This window comes from Crinia signifera, chromosome 7, assembly GCF_055691185.1.
Source record: "Crinia signifera chromosome 7, ASM5569118v1, whole genome shotgun sequence".
Classification (NCBI taxonomy): Eukaryota; Metazoa; Chordata; class Amphibia; order Anura; family Myobatrachidae; genus Crinia; species Crinia signifera.
Window position 1 is genome coordinate 61,895,768 of NC_139223.1, and position 20,132 is coordinate 61,915,899.

Consider the following 20,132-nt stretch of genomic DNA (forward strand, 5'->3'; position numbering starts at 1 on the left):
GGCGGCAGGTCCCGGGCAGACAGCAGCGGGTAACACTAACCCCGCAGCCCCTCCAGCGCCCTCACTTTCTAAGCGCCTCCCCGCCACCGCGGGGCTATAGTTATGCCACTGATCAGACACTAGACCTGTATATAGATGATACAGTGGTGGCTACAAAGGGGTAAATTCTATTCAGTGCGATGGATGTGAATTGCCATTTGGAAATGGCGTATTGAATCAATCTACATATCAAGTTTTGCCTTGCACTCCAAATGGTGGGCAGGAAACTTGCAATGCTGAATTCACAGTATCTAAGTGGTAGCCAGTTAGATGGTAGATATTAACCGTGTCAACATTCATAATGTCTACACCACATTGCCAACATGGTTCACATAGTTGACAGGCCCCATGTTGATATCCTCAGAATAACGACATGTTCACAATGTCGACATCTGAACTATCTCCATGTGGAATGTCAACAGTCTGAGGATGCCAGTGGTATAGCACCGCTGGCAGTGTTAGGATTAGGCTGCGGTTCTGTGTGGGCGGGAGGTCAGGAATGATGTGCAGACAAGATGGCTGTCGACCACTGCTGGTGGTGTGTTGATGTCTGGCTGTGCACATATTGGCCAGTTGAGTTGAGCAGATATGTGCGCAGCTGGACATCAGCACACCACCAACAGTTGAATTCCCCGGCAAAGTATTTTAATGCACGGCTACACAGTATGATGTTAGAGGTCACGCAGTGCAGCCATGCACCTGAGCGCCCCCACCACCGTGCCCACTGTCCCCACCCACCCACTGAAGGATTGCTTCCAGTGCGGCGCATTGTCAGGAGGCCAATCCCAGGATTAAAAATAGTCTGGGATTGGCCTTCCTAATTATTACTCATTTCTAGCAACTGTTTATATATAGCATGCAGTCAATAGGTGAGGGCACTGTATGCTGCTTCTGTACTTACTCTGTGACACAGGTGAAGGGGTAGCTATCGGCGTGGTGCTTGTGGTGAATAGTTCTGGTTTTGTACTGTTGGTCATAATGCCCTCTAGTGCCCAATTTAGGCTCTGCAACTGCACGGTGTCCAGCAGTGCACGCTGCGATTCTGTAACCATGGCTCCATTTTCAGGTCCAAGGTTTGTAATCTGCTCTGGCGACAGCTCCTTTGAAAAGTAAACAATTTGGTCAGTGTTCCTTTATTTCATCACTTAATGCTATGCACTGTAAGCAATCATTATCTCATTCCATTGCAGCTTTGACTGTATATGTAAGGAAGACACAGCTAGAAGAGAACAGGTGTTAGAGAGCTGCACTTGATAATGGAATAAATGGATGGCTCAGATTATTGTCATGATGCCAGCATTTCAGAATTACCCTAATCCCTACCCCTAACTCTACATAAACGACCTAACCCTAACCTCTACCTGCAGCCTAGCTCTCCTACACACAGTCTAACCCAAATGTCAATATTCTGAGAATGTCACAATTTCTACATTCTGAGAAAATTGACATTTTGTTTGATGGGAATTTAACAATGTCAGAATTGTGGTGTTAACATTATGACGAAACGCGTTAGCGCCTGGCCTGTGATACCCGTTGCCTGCCTGCGACCCGGTACTCTCTCTGGTCCGCATCCTCCGTGGCTCTCGGCTTCTGAGATCTGCCTACGCAAACCAGCGTGTGTGGTTCCCTTGGATCCGGTGATTAAGGAGTGTACAGTGGAGCAGTGTGCCCCGGGTATTTATCTATATATCATGTGGTAGCCAGCCCACAGTGTTGTTCTTAACGGTACGAGCATCTGCTTTTATCTTTTATATGCACCATGGAGCGCCCCTTTGTTCTTAATATTTTCTAGATTTGTTCATCCTGACCCTGGATGTTGGTTGCTGCCAAAAAGGGAGCTGCAGTCTGTTACAACTTGGATTTTGGTGACTCTTTATTCCCTTAGTTAAGGGTATTTGCTGGACTTATTTGGACTTTGTTTCTGAAGCGCAGCCGACACACCTGTTTTATATTAACATTCTGAATGTCAACATTTTGATTAACCATCTTTATATTACATACAGTACCATTAAACATGTGCCCTGTACATCCTCACCACCAATATCGGCAGCCAAAGGGACTCGGCAGAGTGTCGCCAACGGCAACTGCATACACACTGAGCCATGCTAGTGGGGAGGAGCAATGGCAGTAGGACCCTAGATAACGATGCTCTCCCTCATCTGTACATGCACAGATGCTGGGGCAGCCATTAGCGACCCACAGGAGCGCGCAACATGCGTCTTTGGAGGTGTACAAATGGGGCAATATAATTAACCATATCACTAAGAAGTGCCAAACTGAACAATATCGCTTATTATATATAGTATACTGTATATACTGTAGTATGCTCAAGACTATACAGTCTGAATGTCCCATTGTCTGCTTACTGCAAGAATGGAGAGTGAACAGTGTCTCAGGGGCAGATTTATTAAGCTTGGAGAATAGATAAACTGGAGATAAAGCGGAGAAAAGGTAAAAGGAGATAAAGCACAGCCAATCAACTCCCAACTGTCTTTTTCAAACACAGCTGATTGGCTGTGCTTTATCTCCTTTTACCTTTTCTCCGCTTTATCTCCAGTTTATCTCTTCTCCAAGCTTAATAAATCTGCCCCCCAGTGAGGGGATAAAGTGGTGCGTATAAAGCCTGAGAATACTTACACACTTTCCACGATGCACCTATTGAGGACGCAGGACTATACATGGTACATAGTACGAGGAAAAACCAAGGTATTATGTGGTATTCATAGTTCATAATTTAGGCACCTATGTGGCTTAAGACACATCTTGGAACAGGAAACTGAGAAATGTGCCTTAAAAATAGGAAAAAAAGGTGTAATCCCTTCAAAAACAAATTTTCCCGCTGTGCATATTGGGCAGATTAACAATGGGACAGATGGAGCTGCAACTCCAGGCCTCCCATTTTAAATAGGCCCACAGGACACTGACAGCTTTGACGGGGAAAAAAAAACTTTTGGTACTCTTTACCTAGAACGGCGCCCGCGATTAGAATCGCGGGCGTCGGGGGTAAAAAATCGCGGGCATCGCGGGTAAATCGCGGGTACATAAAAATCGTGTACCCGCGATGACCGCGATTTTCCCATAGGGAACAATGTTAAAAAGCCTGATTGACCGCGATTTTACTTTAAAATGCCTCAATGCCCGCGATTTTCACATAGGAATCAATGTTAAATGGGCTACAGAGCCCAAATAGGCAGAATTAACCCTTAAATGTCACCCCAATTTTTGTACGCCACCCCACGATCCACGCCAACCCGGCGGTACGCGTCCTCCGACCTTTTCATGCCCTACTATCCACGTCGGATATGAGAATAGAATAGTGTGGCGAGCGCAGCGAGCCACCGAGCCCGAAGCGTGGCGAGCGCAGCGAGCCCCGCGAGGGGACGCGGATACCTTCACAGTTATACGCGTCCCCTCGCGGGCTTCACAGGTATCCGTGGCGAAAAGCGGACACCTGTGAAGCCCGCGAGGGGACGCGTTTACCTGTGAAGGTATCCGCGTCCCCTCGCGGGGCTCGCTGCGCTCGCCACGCTTCGGGCTCGGTGGCTCGCTACGCTCGCCACACTATTCTATTCTCAACTCCACGCCGACGTGGATAGTAGGGCATGAAAAGGTCGGAGGACGCGTACCGCCGCCCCTCGCGGGCTCGCTGCGCTCGCCACGCTTCGGGTTGGCGTGGATCGTGGGGTGGCGTACAAAAATTGGGGGGACATTTAAGGTTTAATTGTGCCTATTTGGGCTCTGTAGCCCATTTAACATTGATTCCTATGGGAAAATCGCGGGCATTGAGGCATTGAATGCAAAATCGCGGTCAATCAGGCTTTTTAACATTGTTCCCTATGGGAAAATCGCGGTGATCGCGGGCATCGCGTCGCGGCCGTTTATGTACTGCCCGCGATGCCGCGATCACCGCGATGGGCGCCGTTCTAGGTAAAGAGTACCAAACTTTTTCCTGTCACAGACTGTCTGCCAGTGCTGTCCTCTCTCCTCTGGCTCCAGCACTCTCACCTTAGATGAGTTTCACTGCAGAACCGTGCAGGCAGTGTGGTGGCCTGCCCTCCCAGTCCCTTCTGCTCCCTTTTCCTCTCCGGGGTCCTGAGCCTGGTCTGCCAGTGCCACTCATAGTCACAAGCTCCGCCCCCAGACCTCAGGAGGAGCTGCTGCTGCAGGAAGCCTGGTACTAATAATGTGTTCCATGATGGCTACTTGATGAGTAGCATTGACTAGTGGACTAGTGTAAGTGTACTGTGTGTGTTCATGTGGTGATGTGTAAGTGTACTGTGTGTGTTCATGTGGTGATGTGTAAGTGTGCATATGTGTTTAATGTGTGTGTACTGAGTATGTGTGTGCATGTTATGTTGTGGTGTGATGTATGTGTAATGTGTATACTGTTTGTGGTGTGTATGTGTGTGTGTACTTTATGTATGTGTGCTGTTTGTGTATATGTGGTGGTTTGTGTGTACTGTGTGTGTGTAGTGTGTACTGTACTGTCTGTATATGTGGTTTGTGTGGGAAAAGGGTAAAAGGGCATTGAAAAAGCCAGAAACCATGTAGAAAAGCCGGAAATCATAGCAAATGCATTGAAAAAGCCGGAAACTATGTAAAGTGTATTAGGAAAAGCTGGAAATCATAGTAAATGTATTGAAAAAGCTCGAAATCATAGTAAATGTATTGAAATGGCCGGAAATCATAGTAAATGCATTGCAAAAGCCGGAAACCATGTAAAGTGTATTAGAAAAGCCGGAAATCATAGTACAGATTGAGTATCCCTTATCCGAAATGCTCGGGACCACGAGCATTCCGGATAAGGAAAAATTCCGTTTTTTGGCTTATTTTTTTTTTTGCCATACTTACCTGCCCCTGGTGGGTCCCCGATGGTCCCTCGGCGTCCATGGAGTCCTCCGGCGTCCACGGCAGGCCACCAGCACCGTCTCCAGCGGTCCCAGGAGTGCTTTGCGCAAGTTCCCAGGCGCGCCGGTGATGTCACCGGCGCACTCGTGCAAAGCACTCCTGGGACCGCTGGAGACGCCGGAGAGGATGCTGAAGGCCTGCCCTGGACGCCGGAGGACTTGGTAAGTATTAAAAAAGGGTTAGGGGGAAAAAAAATTTTGAATTATTCCAAAAAAACACGGTTTTTGGAATAATTCGGATACGGGATGCCCGACCTGTACATGCATTGAAAAAGCCGGAAATCATAGTACATGCATTGAAAAAGCCGGAAATCATAGTACATGCATTGAAAAAGCCGGAAAAGGCAGGGACCTTACCTTACAGTAGGATTTTGATAATATTTTTGCAAATTAGCTGACATAGGTTCGTGACCCTATACAATAAACATATTTGTTTTTCTCTAGCCATATACAAGAAGCCTGCTGCTGCTCAATACAATAGGGCCCATTTACCATAGATTGCACATGCATATGCTTTTTCAATACATTTACTATGTTTCTGGCTTTTTCAAATCATTTGCTCTGATTAACAGTTATTCTAATACACATTACATGGTGTTTGGCTATTTCAATATATTAACTAGGATTTACAGCTTTTTCTAATACACGTTACATGGTTTAATGCTTGTATCGACCTAATGACATGTCGACCTGACCTACGTCGACCTTCAGTCATGTCAACATTCCTGCATGTCGACCTTCAGTCATGTTGACCTAGCGGTGTCGACCTGCTTGCTGTCTATCCAATGATCCATACCCACTACAATTTACATGGTTTCCGGCTTTTTCAATGCATGTACTATGTTTCTGGCTTTTACCCACCCCCGTTTGTGTGTATTGAATGTGTGTACATATGTGGTGGTGGTCTTTGTATGTATGTATGTATGTATTCATGCATGTATGTATGTATGTGTGTATATATATATATATATATATATATATATATATATACACACTCCCCAATTGAGGAAAACAGCACTCACCAGACTTTTTGCAGCATAGTACTCAGGGTCACAGTCCCACTGGTTTATTCACAGGTAAGGTCTGCCGACGTTTCGGTCCCTAAGGACCATTATCAAGGCAGCAGCAACAAAAAACAACACCAGCATCAAAAGATCATGTGTAACAGGGACAGACTAGCGCTGCCTGGGGCCCTGCTTTTATAGGGGAGTGATCACTCCCACCGCTGAAATGCGCTCCAGCGTGTGGAGCGCATGACGTCACTTCCGGGTAGTATATATATATATATATATATATATATGACACAAAATCTCTAAAATTGCGCTATTATAATATAAAACATATGTTGGTCGCTGTTGACACTCAATCCCCTACTAGCTGGGACTGTAAATACCTCAAACACACAAACAATAGTGTCTTCAGCTCCCTTTGTTTGTAATGTCCATACAGTAAAAATTAAAACAGTATAAATATATAATAAAATAATTAGATACACTTCATAAGTAGTTCTTTTGAAGAAAGTTTTTATTTTTCAAAGCTGTGACCAGTACCCCGTGACCAGTATATATATATGTTATGTTGTCGTGTACTGTGTATATGTGGAGATATGTGTGTAATGTGTATTATGTATATAAGTGGTTCTTCTATCATGGACATTTAATATGTATATAAGTGGCACTGCTATAGTGGGCATTTATTATATGTATAAGTGGCACTGCTACCATGGGGATTATTATGGGTAAAAGCAGCGTGCAATGTTCCTTTACAGTATGGTGTTTAGGCCTTTTGTAAATTTCAGCTCCAGGCTCATGTGGACCTTAATCTGGCACTGTAGTACATTATAGCTAAATTCCATATTAAACATCTACTTCATGAATTAAAAAGAAATCACTTTTTAAATCATTACCTTAAATGTCTCCTCTGGTATAAGTTTAATAGCTGCTGGCTGGATATAAGGCATTAGTCTTGGATCAAGTGCCTTGAAATCCTCTTTACTGAAACCAGCTTGAAAAGAAAGAAACATAATTAACAAGAATATTTAAAACTACCTGCAAAATAAAATTCACATTTTGCACATGTTTTGCAGATGCACAATCTATAGCACAGGTTCTCAAAGTTGGTCCTCAGGACCCCACACAGTTCATGCTTTGCAGGTCTCCTCTGAGGACCGAGTTTGAGAACCACTGCTCTATAGTACACTGGCAAGCATAATAACTGTAATAATCTCTGCAATCTAACATAGAGCAAAACTGAGGTGCTTAGCATAATTTTTGGCCAGAAATATCTTCCCATTCCCCCATTGAGCTGCATGCGATACATCGTATGGGGTCCTTTCACATAGGACATATCTCATGCAATGGATGCGATCCAACAGATTGCTTCTGCAGCTGGTGTGACACTCAGGCTCCGGTGGGATGTGCACAGGACCCTGCATCAGACCTGAAAAGTACCCAAAAACTTATGTGAATCGCCCTAGTGTATGTGCACCTTTACACTAAGATTCAAGTCCTGGGCAAGCTCTGCGAAGACCCAAGTGAGTATAAGTGCCATGTACAGGTGTGATCTCCACAAGTGCTCTCACCTACCTCAAAAGTGACCTCACCTACCTGCAATGTAGCCAACATCATTCACAATAAAATGGCCCCACGTTTCCGGCTTTCCATAAATCATCTCTGTCTTTTTCTTAAAGGCTTGCAAAATGTCCAGGTTACAGGGAAGAGATCCAATTCTTGAAATAATGGTGCTGAGGAAGGTATTAGACATTATGGTGAATTATTTAGTGATAGTAAGTGGTTCTCTCCACAATCACCAGGTTTACCAGTTCAGTACAGAAAAGTGGGGACCCATGGAAGTGGGAACCTGTACTATAGTGTTTTTTGGGGGGTTACAATATTTGGTTAGGCAGGTGTGGAAAAAAATGATGCAAAGTAAAAAGTAAAAATAAGTGCTAATAGTTCATTAGTGAATTAGTGAATTAACAGAAGAGAAATTGAAATTAAATCAATCTTTGGTGTCACCACCCTTTTCCTTTAAAATGGCATCAATTCTTCTAGATACAGCCATGGATTTTGAAGGATTATAGGGCCTGATTCAGTAAGGAGAAAGCCGCCATGTGGACAGTAAACTCCCCTTGCTAAATTGCGAGAGAATTGTGTATGGATTGCTAATGACTATCCTCTGACGAAGGACTAACAAGGTCCGAAATGCATCAGGCTGGTGACATTGGAGCCTTGTACTGAGAAAGACCAGAAGCACAGTATTCGTGAAGGAAAGTGGAGCCGGCACCCTCTCCCTCACCACCCTCAATTTCAACTTGGGACCTGCTGCGGATGGTAACACCTCAGTATTGAAGGACATTAAGTACCACAGTCGGTGGTTACGTGCCTATTTTATCTGTTTGTTTGTAAGTGTCCTGTGAGACAAATAAATTGTTATATTTTGCCCAACAGAATTGCACTAGGTTTTGTTTTGGCTCTTTGTCTCATCAGGGAGCAATCAGATTTTGGATTTTAACAGAAAAATTGATTAACAATCAGATCCTGGATTCAAACAGGAAAATTCTGTATGTATGAGATCTCTTTTCATTATCATCACCTAAGCGCCCTATTTACACAAATTCCCTATTGAATGACTATCCTCTCGCAAATCCAATCCGCGATTCCCAAACCATCCAACAGTTTTTGCCATCTGTGCAAATGAAAGTAACCCTGAAGCTTCCACTAATCTACAACTGAGACAGGGTAGAAGTAGTCGTCGTTTTTAAACCACAACCGGATATGTCAGGTTTCCTCCCCCAAATGACAGCTTCCTGTCAGTCAAAGTCCGGCCACTTTGCATTTACAATTAATATGCATTATCTGTAGCTAATCACCTGCATGCACACGGTATACATATGCATATGAGATAATTGCTCAATTTGCATTGTATTTTTAATATTGCTAAATGTATGCATTAACAACGTTTGGGGCGAAATGTAATGGGTTGCGGGGGGGGGGGGGGGGTTTGCGTTTTTTTCCGCAAAATATGCCGTTTTCGGGCATTTCCCGAAAATCTCATATTTTATAGGGAAAATCGCACTTTTTGCCGCGAAATCGCACATATTGAAGTGGTGATTTTTAGTCACACTTCAATTCGCATCCAGATGTTTTCCCATTGGAAAGCATCTAACTCGCACATGTAATAGGGTGCGAGTTTTGGTAAAGGTTACCAAAAATCTGAAAAAAATTAGACCAGGTTCTGGCTGGCGAGTTTGACAGAACCATGCACAGATCATCGTGATCTGTGCATGGTTCTGTCCAAAAAAAGAGCCGGTCCTGGTTTCATAAAATCACAGAAACAAGCAAGTCGGGGTTCTGTGGATTTTATAACACCAGCACCAGGCTCAAGGGCCGGTCCTGGTTCCCAAAATACGGGGGACAAAATGATTAGGGGTCCCCCCGTATTTCAAGAACCAGCACCGGGCCCAACCAGCCAGCAGGGTAATGGCACAGCCGGGGGGAGACTTTTTATACAAGTCCACCCGGCCAAAGTATTCACCCCCTGACCGGTCAGCATGGGCAGGGGTCCTGGGGAAGTGGGGACCCCCCCAAAGAAGGGGTCCCCCACCTCCAGAACTTACCTGCCCATGCTGAAGCCCGGGGCTGTCCTCAATGCCCCTGGGTGGTGGGCATCGAGCTGATGATTGTGTAAAAAATAGAGAAAAACTATTGTATACTGCTGTGGAACTATGAGTCCCAGCAAGCCTGCACCACATGCAGGGACTTGGAGAACCACAAGTCCCAGCATGTGGGGCAATAAAGGGCCCGCTGGGACTTGTAGTCCCACAGTAGCACAAATAGTTAAATAAATAAACAAAAACACGTACAGTACAACTTTATTACACACGGAGCCCATTCGTACAATACTCACCTATGTTGCCACGGAGGATCGGTCCCCTTGTCCAGTAGAATCCACTGGGGTACCTGTGGAGAGAAAACATACTCACAGACGTCTTCAGCGCTTCTCCGGGTGCCCTGCAGCACTGTAATCACGGTCCGGTGTTGTTTAAGTCCCGGGGCTGGTTATGCTCAGGAGGGGGGACCCCATGCATTTTTTTTCCCGTTTTTTTTTTTTTTTACTCAAAATTGCATGTTTTAAAATGTGCACATTTTCATGAGTACATTTCATGAGTTTGCCGTGAATTCGCATCTCATTACATATGCGAAATCGCGGCAAAAATTTAGATTTTTTTATTTGGTGCGATTTTTTTCTTTAGAAAAAAAAACCGCACCCTATTACATTTCGCCCTTGGTTTCTATTGTAAAATGTATGCGTTTTTACATGAACCTTTTTTGCTTACTATTTTTGAAAGTATACATTAAATATGACCCGTATGCTTTAAATATGACCCGTATGCCAAAGTATGCTTTCAGTTTGGCCCATATGCATGTAGGTTTTTTGCATTTTGGGGTTCTTTATTGCTAATGTATGCATTTTGTTCTTTTACATTATGTATTTTTTTCATTTTGGCCTGTATGCATTTGGGGTTCTGAATTGTGCGGTTTGAAATTTGGCCTGTATGCATTTTGTTTTTGGCATTTTGGGGTTACTAATTGATAAACTATGTATTTTAGAATACGGCATTGTGGCCTATTGAAATTTGGATTTTTGGATATAATATTGATTATTTTGTTTGAGAAACCTTTTTATCAAAATAATTTCTTTATCGTTTTACAGAAATGCCTGGGCCATTAGATCCCAAATTCTGGTCTGGATTTATTGATCTGTATGAGGCCAACAACTGCCTATGGCGGACAAAACACAAGGACTATCACAACAAGGACAAAAGGAATCAGGCCTGTGAACATTTGATTCATTACAGTAGAGATAGACAGTGATGCAAATCTAAAGTGGGTAGGGAAGAAGAATGCAAATATGTAAACAGTGGACGTGAAGGAGCACAACCAAGTCCAGGAATCGCAAAGTTCTGGTGCTGGGACTGGTGACCTTTATGAACCAAAATTGTGGAACAAGCACCAAATAGAAGATTAGAGGGTATTCTGGATCCAGAATTGATAATTGATTGTTGATAAGTGATTATAGACAACACTGAGTAATGGTGCTGATCCTGTCATTGGTCAGCGTTGGGTGATAATTATTGGGGGACAGTTATTTTCATTAAAATCTCTGGGTAACAAGCCAGCTCACATATAACTGATGCAGCTGCTGATGTCAGAGGGATGATATCACAATGCATTACTGACCGCATACACTGAGCTGTTTGGCTTGGGGCTCATTTCTACAAGAGAACTGGATGGAAGAAGACGTTCTCCGTGAAGATGGGCCGCTGTCTAGGCAAATGCTGTGACCGTGGTGGGCAGCGCGCTAAACCTGCGAGTGCCCGGAATTTGTTTGACAAAGACCAGGCAGAGTTTGTTGGAGATGTTCTGTTGTCCCAACCAGCGTTCAGCCAAAAAGAAGCCGAAGGCTCAAGGTTTATATACAGTATTAACACCTATGCTCTCCCCCATTGAGGAAGAGGAGGAGCCGGAGGCATCCGCTGAGGGACTCTGTGGCAGTGGAGAAGGAGATAGTATTGGCCCAGAGAGCGGTGAAGGTGCGCCTGGCACTGGGCATGAAGGACAGTAGTCGGAGTCCTCAGACATTGACCCCAATGACTTATGTGCTGTTCTTTATTGTAGCCTTTATTATAATCAGGCTGTACATTTACATCTCTACTACTGCGGGTCGGTATTTGTATATAATACATATTTGTAAATATTGTACATAGTTATCTATCTAGATATATATCACTATTGACCTATATATGTAATAGCAATGTACAATAAAACCTTGTATAATAACAGAACGCGCCTGTGTATGATCTGTGTGACACACTGCTGGCTCACACCTACACACATCTCATTTGCATATGCCAGCAATTGTGTTAATTTAGTGAACACATTTTAGAGCTGCAAAATGTGACGCAAAGGCTCCAACTCCAAATCAGCCCCATAGTGTTATATAGTTATTGGCACTGATAACCAGGACCTACTGTAAGAAGCTGCTAATGCTGAACACAAATTCTGTTGCTTACAGAGTGTAATGATATTGTGTGTAACATGAGGTGTAATAGACCCCAGAGGTCTGTGACCTGTATAATGGACGAGGCCTAAAGACTTGTACATCTACCTGGTCACACCTCCCCGGCCACTGCTAATATCTATATCATTTATAGGAGGGTGTGCAACATTCCAAACAGTATCCTTACATTATATGCATGACAATCAATATGCTGACGCCGGCATCCCAGACCAGGACTGGAACTTCGAAAAGGATAAGGATGCCGATGCCGGAATACCGATCTTGAAAACGAAGTGGGCAAGCAGGCATTCTCCACCTCAGAGAAGGAGGCGGATCAGGCAGCCGTTAATGGTGTTTAAACACCATGTCAACTGCAATCCACCATTACTAATTGAATCCCCCCCAAAAAGAGAGAATTTATCCAGATGTGTTATGGGGTGTACACACGCTTCAATTTTGACATGTTTTCGATGCACAATCCCGTTTTGTCTAAATCGAATAGAAAAATAGACTGCAGGCAACGCTATATCAAATACAATCTAGCAGATCAAATGTATATACTGGGGCAGATGTATCATAGCAGCGCTTATCGCGCCGCTATGATACTTCCTGCTTCGCCTCAATAGCGAGGCGAAGCAGGAAGGGACATCGACAAGATGTATTAACATCTTGTCTGCCGAAGCGGGGGAGCGTTAACTCCCCCCTTCGGCGATGTCCCTTTCAGCAGATAGCGCATCAGTTAATACTGATGCGCTATCTCCTGTCCCCCGGCCGGCCGCACTGGGCATGCGCGGGATCTCGCTGTTCACGCGAGATCCCCAGCGCAGCCCACAGCTGACAGCAGGGACAGCGCTGTCCCTGCTGTTTAGATAGGGCTTCGCCAGCCTGATGCTGGCGAAGCCAAAGCAGGCTTCGTGCGGAACGGTCAGCGATGCTGACCGTTCATACATTCGGCCTGCTATCATTTTGATAGCAGCGCCGATATGGACAGGGGCGCATAGCGCCCCTGTCCATTACCGCACGCTAGCTGCTTCATACATGGGGGAGAAGCGGTATCAGCGCACATAACGTGCGCTAATACCCCTTCTCCCCCATAACGACAGATCATACATCTGCCCCAGTGTGCCTACACTGTGAAATTGAAAATTTAATTGAATACAAAAGTACACATCTAATGGTAAATTGAATTGGAATGTTCGAATGCCATATCTAATGGAAAATCAAATTGAACATTGAATCTAAAGCAAATCGAAGCGCCTGTACACACCTTTGAGCAGAGAGGCGTTTCTTTTGCCTCAGCAAATATTTACGCAGTCTGATCTGCAGAAGGAATTAACATTTGTGTTGTGTGACCATCTGCACCCTCTTAAAAAAAAGCCAGGGCAACCCGGCCCTTAGATAGTGTCTGCGTGATGTTGGCAAGTGGTTAAAAAAATAAAAATCATGAGATGCTGGTTCTGCACTGCAATTGGGAATACTAATGGTCTGGATGGGAGCCATATTAAGGATGAGAATACTTTTGTACAGAACACACAATGACATATAACTATCGCTGTGGCTACAGACGTGGAAGTGTTATCCTGTTAACTCTTCCATTTCTTGATCACTTTAAGTCAAATAACTTAAAGTCAAGGTACTGGCTGGGTAGGGGTTAGGGCCAGTCTGTGGTAGCTGCGATATAAAGCCATATCAAAGGCTAGCAGGGATAAACCATCCACACAGCACAAATGTGATCCACATACACAGCAATAGTCTTAGAACAAGGGGAGGGGGATCTGTACTTTACTGGGACAAAGAGCTTACAGTCTTCCTGAACACTGTGAACACACATACTGTATACGCTGTATACATCTGAAACCCCCCACATCTGCTATTCTGCAGCAAGAGGTCCTGATAAGTAAAGGTACATTGTTCTGCATAGGTGTTGGTCGAAGTGGAAATTTAGAAGTCAGGGTATAGAAAATGTTATAGATGTGCGGTAATTGGGGTTCCTAGCACTCCAGATACTTTTGGGATTTAGAGAATTAATATTACCTCCAACTAATTATAACAACTTTGATCCAGAGGCAGGAGGGACGTGTGAATGTGCCAAAGGTGCGCCCTAAACTTGGGGCCTGGTCATGTGTCCAGTTGGCGTGGCCTACGATCACGGTGCTCCTACGAGGACACACCACCATTTTTGCCGCTGTGGGGGCATGGCCAGTGCTCTGTGAGGTGCTGGTCATGCCCTCATTCCCTCTGTCTCCAGAATCAGGACAGTTGGCAGGAATGGATGAAATAAGTTTTAGATACTTTTTAACACTATACAGTATAAAAGAAACCATATTATATAAAGATATACAACTACCGCCTGTGTCCATCCAATTTTTACCTCTGTCTCACATCTCCCCTGCTCCTTTTACTTCGTTCATTTCTCACTTACTCCCTGCGCCTCTCCCTTCATCCATGCCTCTATTACCCCAGCATGCACCTGTTCCTATCTCTATTCCCAGTCACCCCTACACCTCTTCCTCCTTCCTCTATTACTCCTCCCACCTATCTCTTCCTCCTTCACCCTTGCACCTCTCCCATACTTCCCTCTCTCACTCCTGTAGCTCTCCCTTCCTCCTTTCCTTTGTAATCCCTGCATCTCTCGCTTCCTCCTTCCTTCTCTCTCACGCTGGCACCTCTCCCTTCTTTCTTCCCTCTCATTTCTACACCTCTCCCTTCCTCCTTCCCTCTCTCACCCCTGCACATTTCCCTTCCTCTTTCCTTCTCTTGCTCCTGCATCTCTACCTCCCTCTCTCACCCTGCACATTTCTCTATTCTTCCTTTCCTCACTCACCCATGCACCTCTACCTGCCTCTTTCACTTCTGCTCCTATCCATTCATCTACTTACCCCCTGCACCTCCCCCTCCCTCCTTCACCAACTCACTCCTGCACCTCTCCCTTCTTTTCTTACTTACCCCCTGCACCTCCCCCTACCTCCTTGCCTCAATTTATGCCTGCACCTCACACTCCCTCCTTGCCTAATTTACTCCAGCACCTCTCATTCCCTCTTCCTTTCTTTCATCCCTGCACCTCCCTCCTTCCTTCTCTCAACCCTGCGGTTGTGAACAGAACAGAGTACCTACCCCTTCACAATGGGCTCATGTGAGTGGCATAAACACCATATAGGTGGGATTCATGTGTGGATGTCATTAGTTTAAATGGGTGTGGTATGGGGTTTCGACAGTCGGGATCCCGACAGTCATTAGCCCTACGTCGGGATCCCGACTGCCCGGACTCAGACAGCATGGCGAGTGCAAAAAAGCCCCTTGCGGGCTCGCTGCGCTCGCCATTCTGCGGGCGCGGTGGCTCGCTACGCGAGCCACCTATTCTATTCTCCCTCTATGGGGGTCGTGGACCCCCACGAGGGAAAATAGTGGGTGTTTGTTTGGCACCCGGCTGTCGCGTTTTGAAAGTCAGGATCCCGACGTCGGGTAAATGACTGTCGGGATCCCGACGTCGGGTAAATGTCTGTCGGGAACCCGACTGTCGGGAACGCATCCGGCACCCAGTTTAAATATACTTGGCAGTCTGATGGCCCCCAGAACTTTCATATGCTGTGACAAATCACAAACCTCCACATTTCACATATTTCTCCATCAAGTAGACAAGTAACTCATTACCATAATCCGCTGAATATCACACGTACCTCCTCAGTGGAGCCCAGAAACACCCCAGGCATTGACATACCCCCAGACAGCACCCACTCATGTGCCTTTAGCAGATGTTACAATGGATATAGATGGACAATCACAAAGGCTGTTTGTTTGGGAGGCAGGAGGCAGAACAGGGCCACTACTCTGGGCAGTGCCACATCTTACAAAATGTCACTGGCTGGCAGGTGGCCTCACTGGTGTGTCGGCCTCCTGGGGATCTCCCTGTAAGGTCTATGGACAATCCGCCTCTGATTATTTAACATTTGTGTATCATGAATAAATTCATCACACCATAGCGGCTGGTAACCCACAGCAACAAGAATGGATGGAAAGCAGTCGACTAGACAGAGGGACAGTCTGCATGGAAAGAAGCTGGAAGAGTTGGAAATCTTATAGAGGCTCTCATGCATGGTTATAGCCCTAATTCAGACTTGAACACAATTAACATTTTTTTCTCAAATGGACAAAACTCATGCATTTGGGTGAGTTATTTTGTTTCTGTGCAGGGTAGATACTGACTATTTTATTTTTACACTGCAATTTCAGTTTGAACATCTCACCCAAATCTAACTCTCTCTGAACGTGTTACATCTGCCCCACCTGCAATGCACACTGGGCCTTATTTTGGTTCATTCTTTCTGACAAAATCCTTCTTAGATGGACAAAACCATGTGCACTGCAGGGGGGGCAGATGTAACATGTGCAGAGAGAATTAGATTTGGGTGAGTAATTTTGTTTCTGTGCAGGGAAAATACTGACTGCTTTATTTTTACACTGCAATATAGATCTCACTTTGAATTAAAACCCCACCCAAATCTAATTCTCTCTGCACAAGTAACACCTGCCCCACCTGCAGGGCACATGGTTTATGCCCATCTAAGAAGGATTTTGTCAGAAAGAATGAACCAAACTGTTTTGTCCATTCGAGAAAAAATATGCTTTGCGTTCAACTCTGAATTAGGGATTATGTTACAAGAAGACGTACCGGTACTCCGATGTATCGTGCAACAAGAAAACGTACCGGTACTCCGATGTATCATGCTACAAGAAGACGTACCGGAACTCCGATGTATCCATCTGATCTATCTGCTCATGATCCACGCTACATATACAGGCTCCCAGGCCAGCAAGCTGATAGCCCTTCATGTCTTTTATTGATATTGCAGAATCATTCAGAAACCCATGGAGTATAGACTTTGCCTGTAAAGATTAGAGCATATACCCTGATATAATAATAGTATTATTAATAATAATAACTGAATAGTTGGAGATAGCCCTCACAGATTCACAATGGGAAAAACTCTATGCTTCCTCGTATTGTATATCAAGGTTGTTTAAATGAAACTGAAATGCATATAAAACAGTTACATGGGTTATACTTAACCCCAGATAGACTACACATGTTTTAGCCTTCATGTTCTATATGTGGTTGGCATAATGGTGGGGAGGTGGGTCATGTTTTCCACATTTTTTGGTCATGCCCTGCTCTTCAAATTTTTTGGTGGTAGGTCAATTTGGGAACCTCTGGCATAGATAATGCTGAACATTCCCTATTCTGGATGACTCTGAAGTCTGTTTTGAAGGGTGCCATCATTTCCTTTTCTGCGGCCTCCAACAGAGACTCTTCATAAGGCCCCCATACACTACGCGATTTGGGCCCGATTTCACCCGATTCTGGTGGATTGGGCCGAGAAATCATGTGAAATTGCCCAAATCACTTAGGGTATGACATCCGATCTGATCCGATGCGCGGTCCCGTGCGTATTGGATCATATCCGGAGGTCAGACGGTCTGCACATAAGATATATCTTATGTGCAGCCGGCAGGGAGCAGGTCCGTGGGAGCGGGTATCAGAGACCGGAGAGCAGGGTCCGGTCAGGGGGAGCTTCAGGAGGGGTAGTGGGCTAGCGGCAGCGGTGGGAGAATAGAAAATAAATCCTATTCATAAGACTGGGCGGCCAGTCTTTTAACGCGCTGGGAGTTTCACCCCTATAATTTCAAACAAATTGTACTGCTTACTGGTTAATTTCCCAACCAAACCTCATTTGACCAAGCTGGCTGATCAGATCAGATGGGATCATGATATACCTACCGCGACCTCCATTGAGTACCTAACGTCTCATTATGATTCTACTATGAGACTTTTACACTCTACATATTTACAAGAGGTCCATTTCAAGACTATTCACAGAGCATACCGTATCTCCCTCCCAATATCCGAGCTCACTTCGTGCCTGGTGATGAGGGAGAGCGGAAGTCACTCTCTACCACTCCTTCTGGGGTTGTTATAAAATCAGACGTTATTGGAATAAGATATTTTTGTTTATAAAGTCTAACTTTCAGGCCTCCTTATCCCATTGGCCTAAAGCTTGTCTTTGTATTAACTTCTCTGACTGGTCTGGTGATGCTCATCTCAAATGATTGTTCCCATTATTTACTATACTGTTAATGATTTCTAAAAAGTGAATATTGAAGAAGCCTCAATTTTCTTTATTGCTTTGCATTATTCCTTCTCCATGGTCACGTCTCTCCTATTCAGACCTCGGGTCATACAACATTTGTGTTATGTTATGCTCGATTTTGAAGGTTGCCCAATCCTGTCATACGTTATACCTTGACAACTCTTGTTTATACTTTTTGAAATACAATAAAAACCGTCTTTCAAAAACAAATAATACATATGGTAAACAGACTCACCTGATGCACATTCCATTCTGTCTGCTGGGTAAGTGCAGCGACCATATCTATAGAGGACAGATCCAGCTCATCCAACTCGCTGACACTTAGAGCGGTGGCAATACATCCCAGGGATGTGACGTGATAACCTTTCCATTTTGACACCGGCCCCCATATCTTTTAAAGTAAGGTTTGATTATACCATTAATATGCATTCATTAATATTAATCAGCTCTAAATAATAATTTCAAACAATGATGCAGTCTCCAACATGGGGCTAATTGAGATGTGGTTGGATAGCGCTGTAAGTAACTGCAGCAGGAGGAGTCTATAAGTGGCTCAGTTTTCACAAACAAAGGCCGTCGCCGCCCCTCACCTAAAGGCAGACACATGTACATCATCCACACAGAGGTGTAGACACATACAAGATACAACCCACACAAAGAGGCACAGACATGTATGCTACTCACACAGAGGTGTAGACTCATACACTACCCACACAGAGGTGTAGACACATACACTACCCACACAGAGGTGTAGACACATACACTGCACACACAGAGGTGTAGACACATACACTGCACACACAGAGGTGTAGACACATACACTGCACACACAGAGGTGTAGACACATACACTACACACACAGAGGTGTAGACACATACACTACACACACAGAGGTGTAGACACATACAACCCACACAAAGAGGCACAGACATGTATGCTACCCACACAGAGGTGTAGACACATACACTGCACACACAGAGGTGTAGACACATACACTGCACACACAGAGGTGTAGACACATACACTGCACACACAGAGGTGTAGACACATACACTACACACACAGAGGTGTAGACACATACACTACACACACAGAGGTGTAGACACATACACTACACACACAGAGGTGTAGACACATACACTACACACACAGAGGTGTAGACACATACACTGCACATACAGAGGTGTAGACACATACACTACACACACAGAGGTGTAGACTCATACACTACACACACAGAGGTGTAGACACATACACTACACACACAGAGGTGTAGACTCATACACTACACACACAGAGGTGTAGACACATACACTACACACACAGAGGTGTAGACACATACACTACACACACAGAGGTGTAGACACATACACTGCACACACAGAGGTGTAGACACATACACTACACACACAGAGGTGTAGACACATACACTACACACACAGAGGTGTAGACACATACACTACACACACAGAGGTGTAGACACATACACTACACACACAGAGGTGTAGACACATACACTACACACACAGAGGTGTAGACACATACACTACACACACAGAGGTGTAGACACATACACTGCACATACAGAGGTGTAGACACATACACTACACACACAGAGGTGTAGACTCATACACTACACACACAGAGGTGTAGACACATACACTACACACACAGAGGTGTAGACTCATACACTACACACACAGAGGTGTAGACACATACACTACACACACAGAGGTGTAGACACATACACTACACACACAGAGGTGTAGACACATACACTGCACACACAGAGGTGTAGACACATACACTACACACACAGAGGTGTAGACACATACACTACACACACAGAGGTGTAGACACATACACTACACACACAGAGGTGTAGACACATACACTACACACACAGAGGTGTAGACACATACAACCCACACAAAGAGGCACAGACATGTATGCTACCCACACAGAGGTGTAGACACAT

General features: G+C 44.8%; 1 protein-coding gene across 1 annotated transcript in view; it reads right to left on the minus strand.

The window, feature by feature from the left end:
- The window catches only part of OTOA (otoancorin), a 79,958-nt gene that overhangs the window by 860 nt on the left and 58,966 nt on the right, over window positions 1-20,132 (minus strand). The window contains exons 17-21 of the mRNA XM_083153218.1: window positions 18,390-18,545; window positions 16,750-16,892; window positions 7,553-7,689; window positions 6,853-6,950; window positions 941-1,139 (exon numbers count right to left, since the gene is read on the minus strand). Coding sequence (XP_083009344.1) covers window positions 941-1,139; window positions 6,853-6,950; window positions 7,553-7,689; window positions 16,750-16,892; window positions 18,390-18,545 — 733 coding nt within the window. The remainder of the gene's footprint in view (window positions 1-940; window positions 1,140-6,852; window positions 6,951-7,552; window positions 7,690-16,749; window positions 16,893-18,389; window positions 18,546-20,132) is intronic.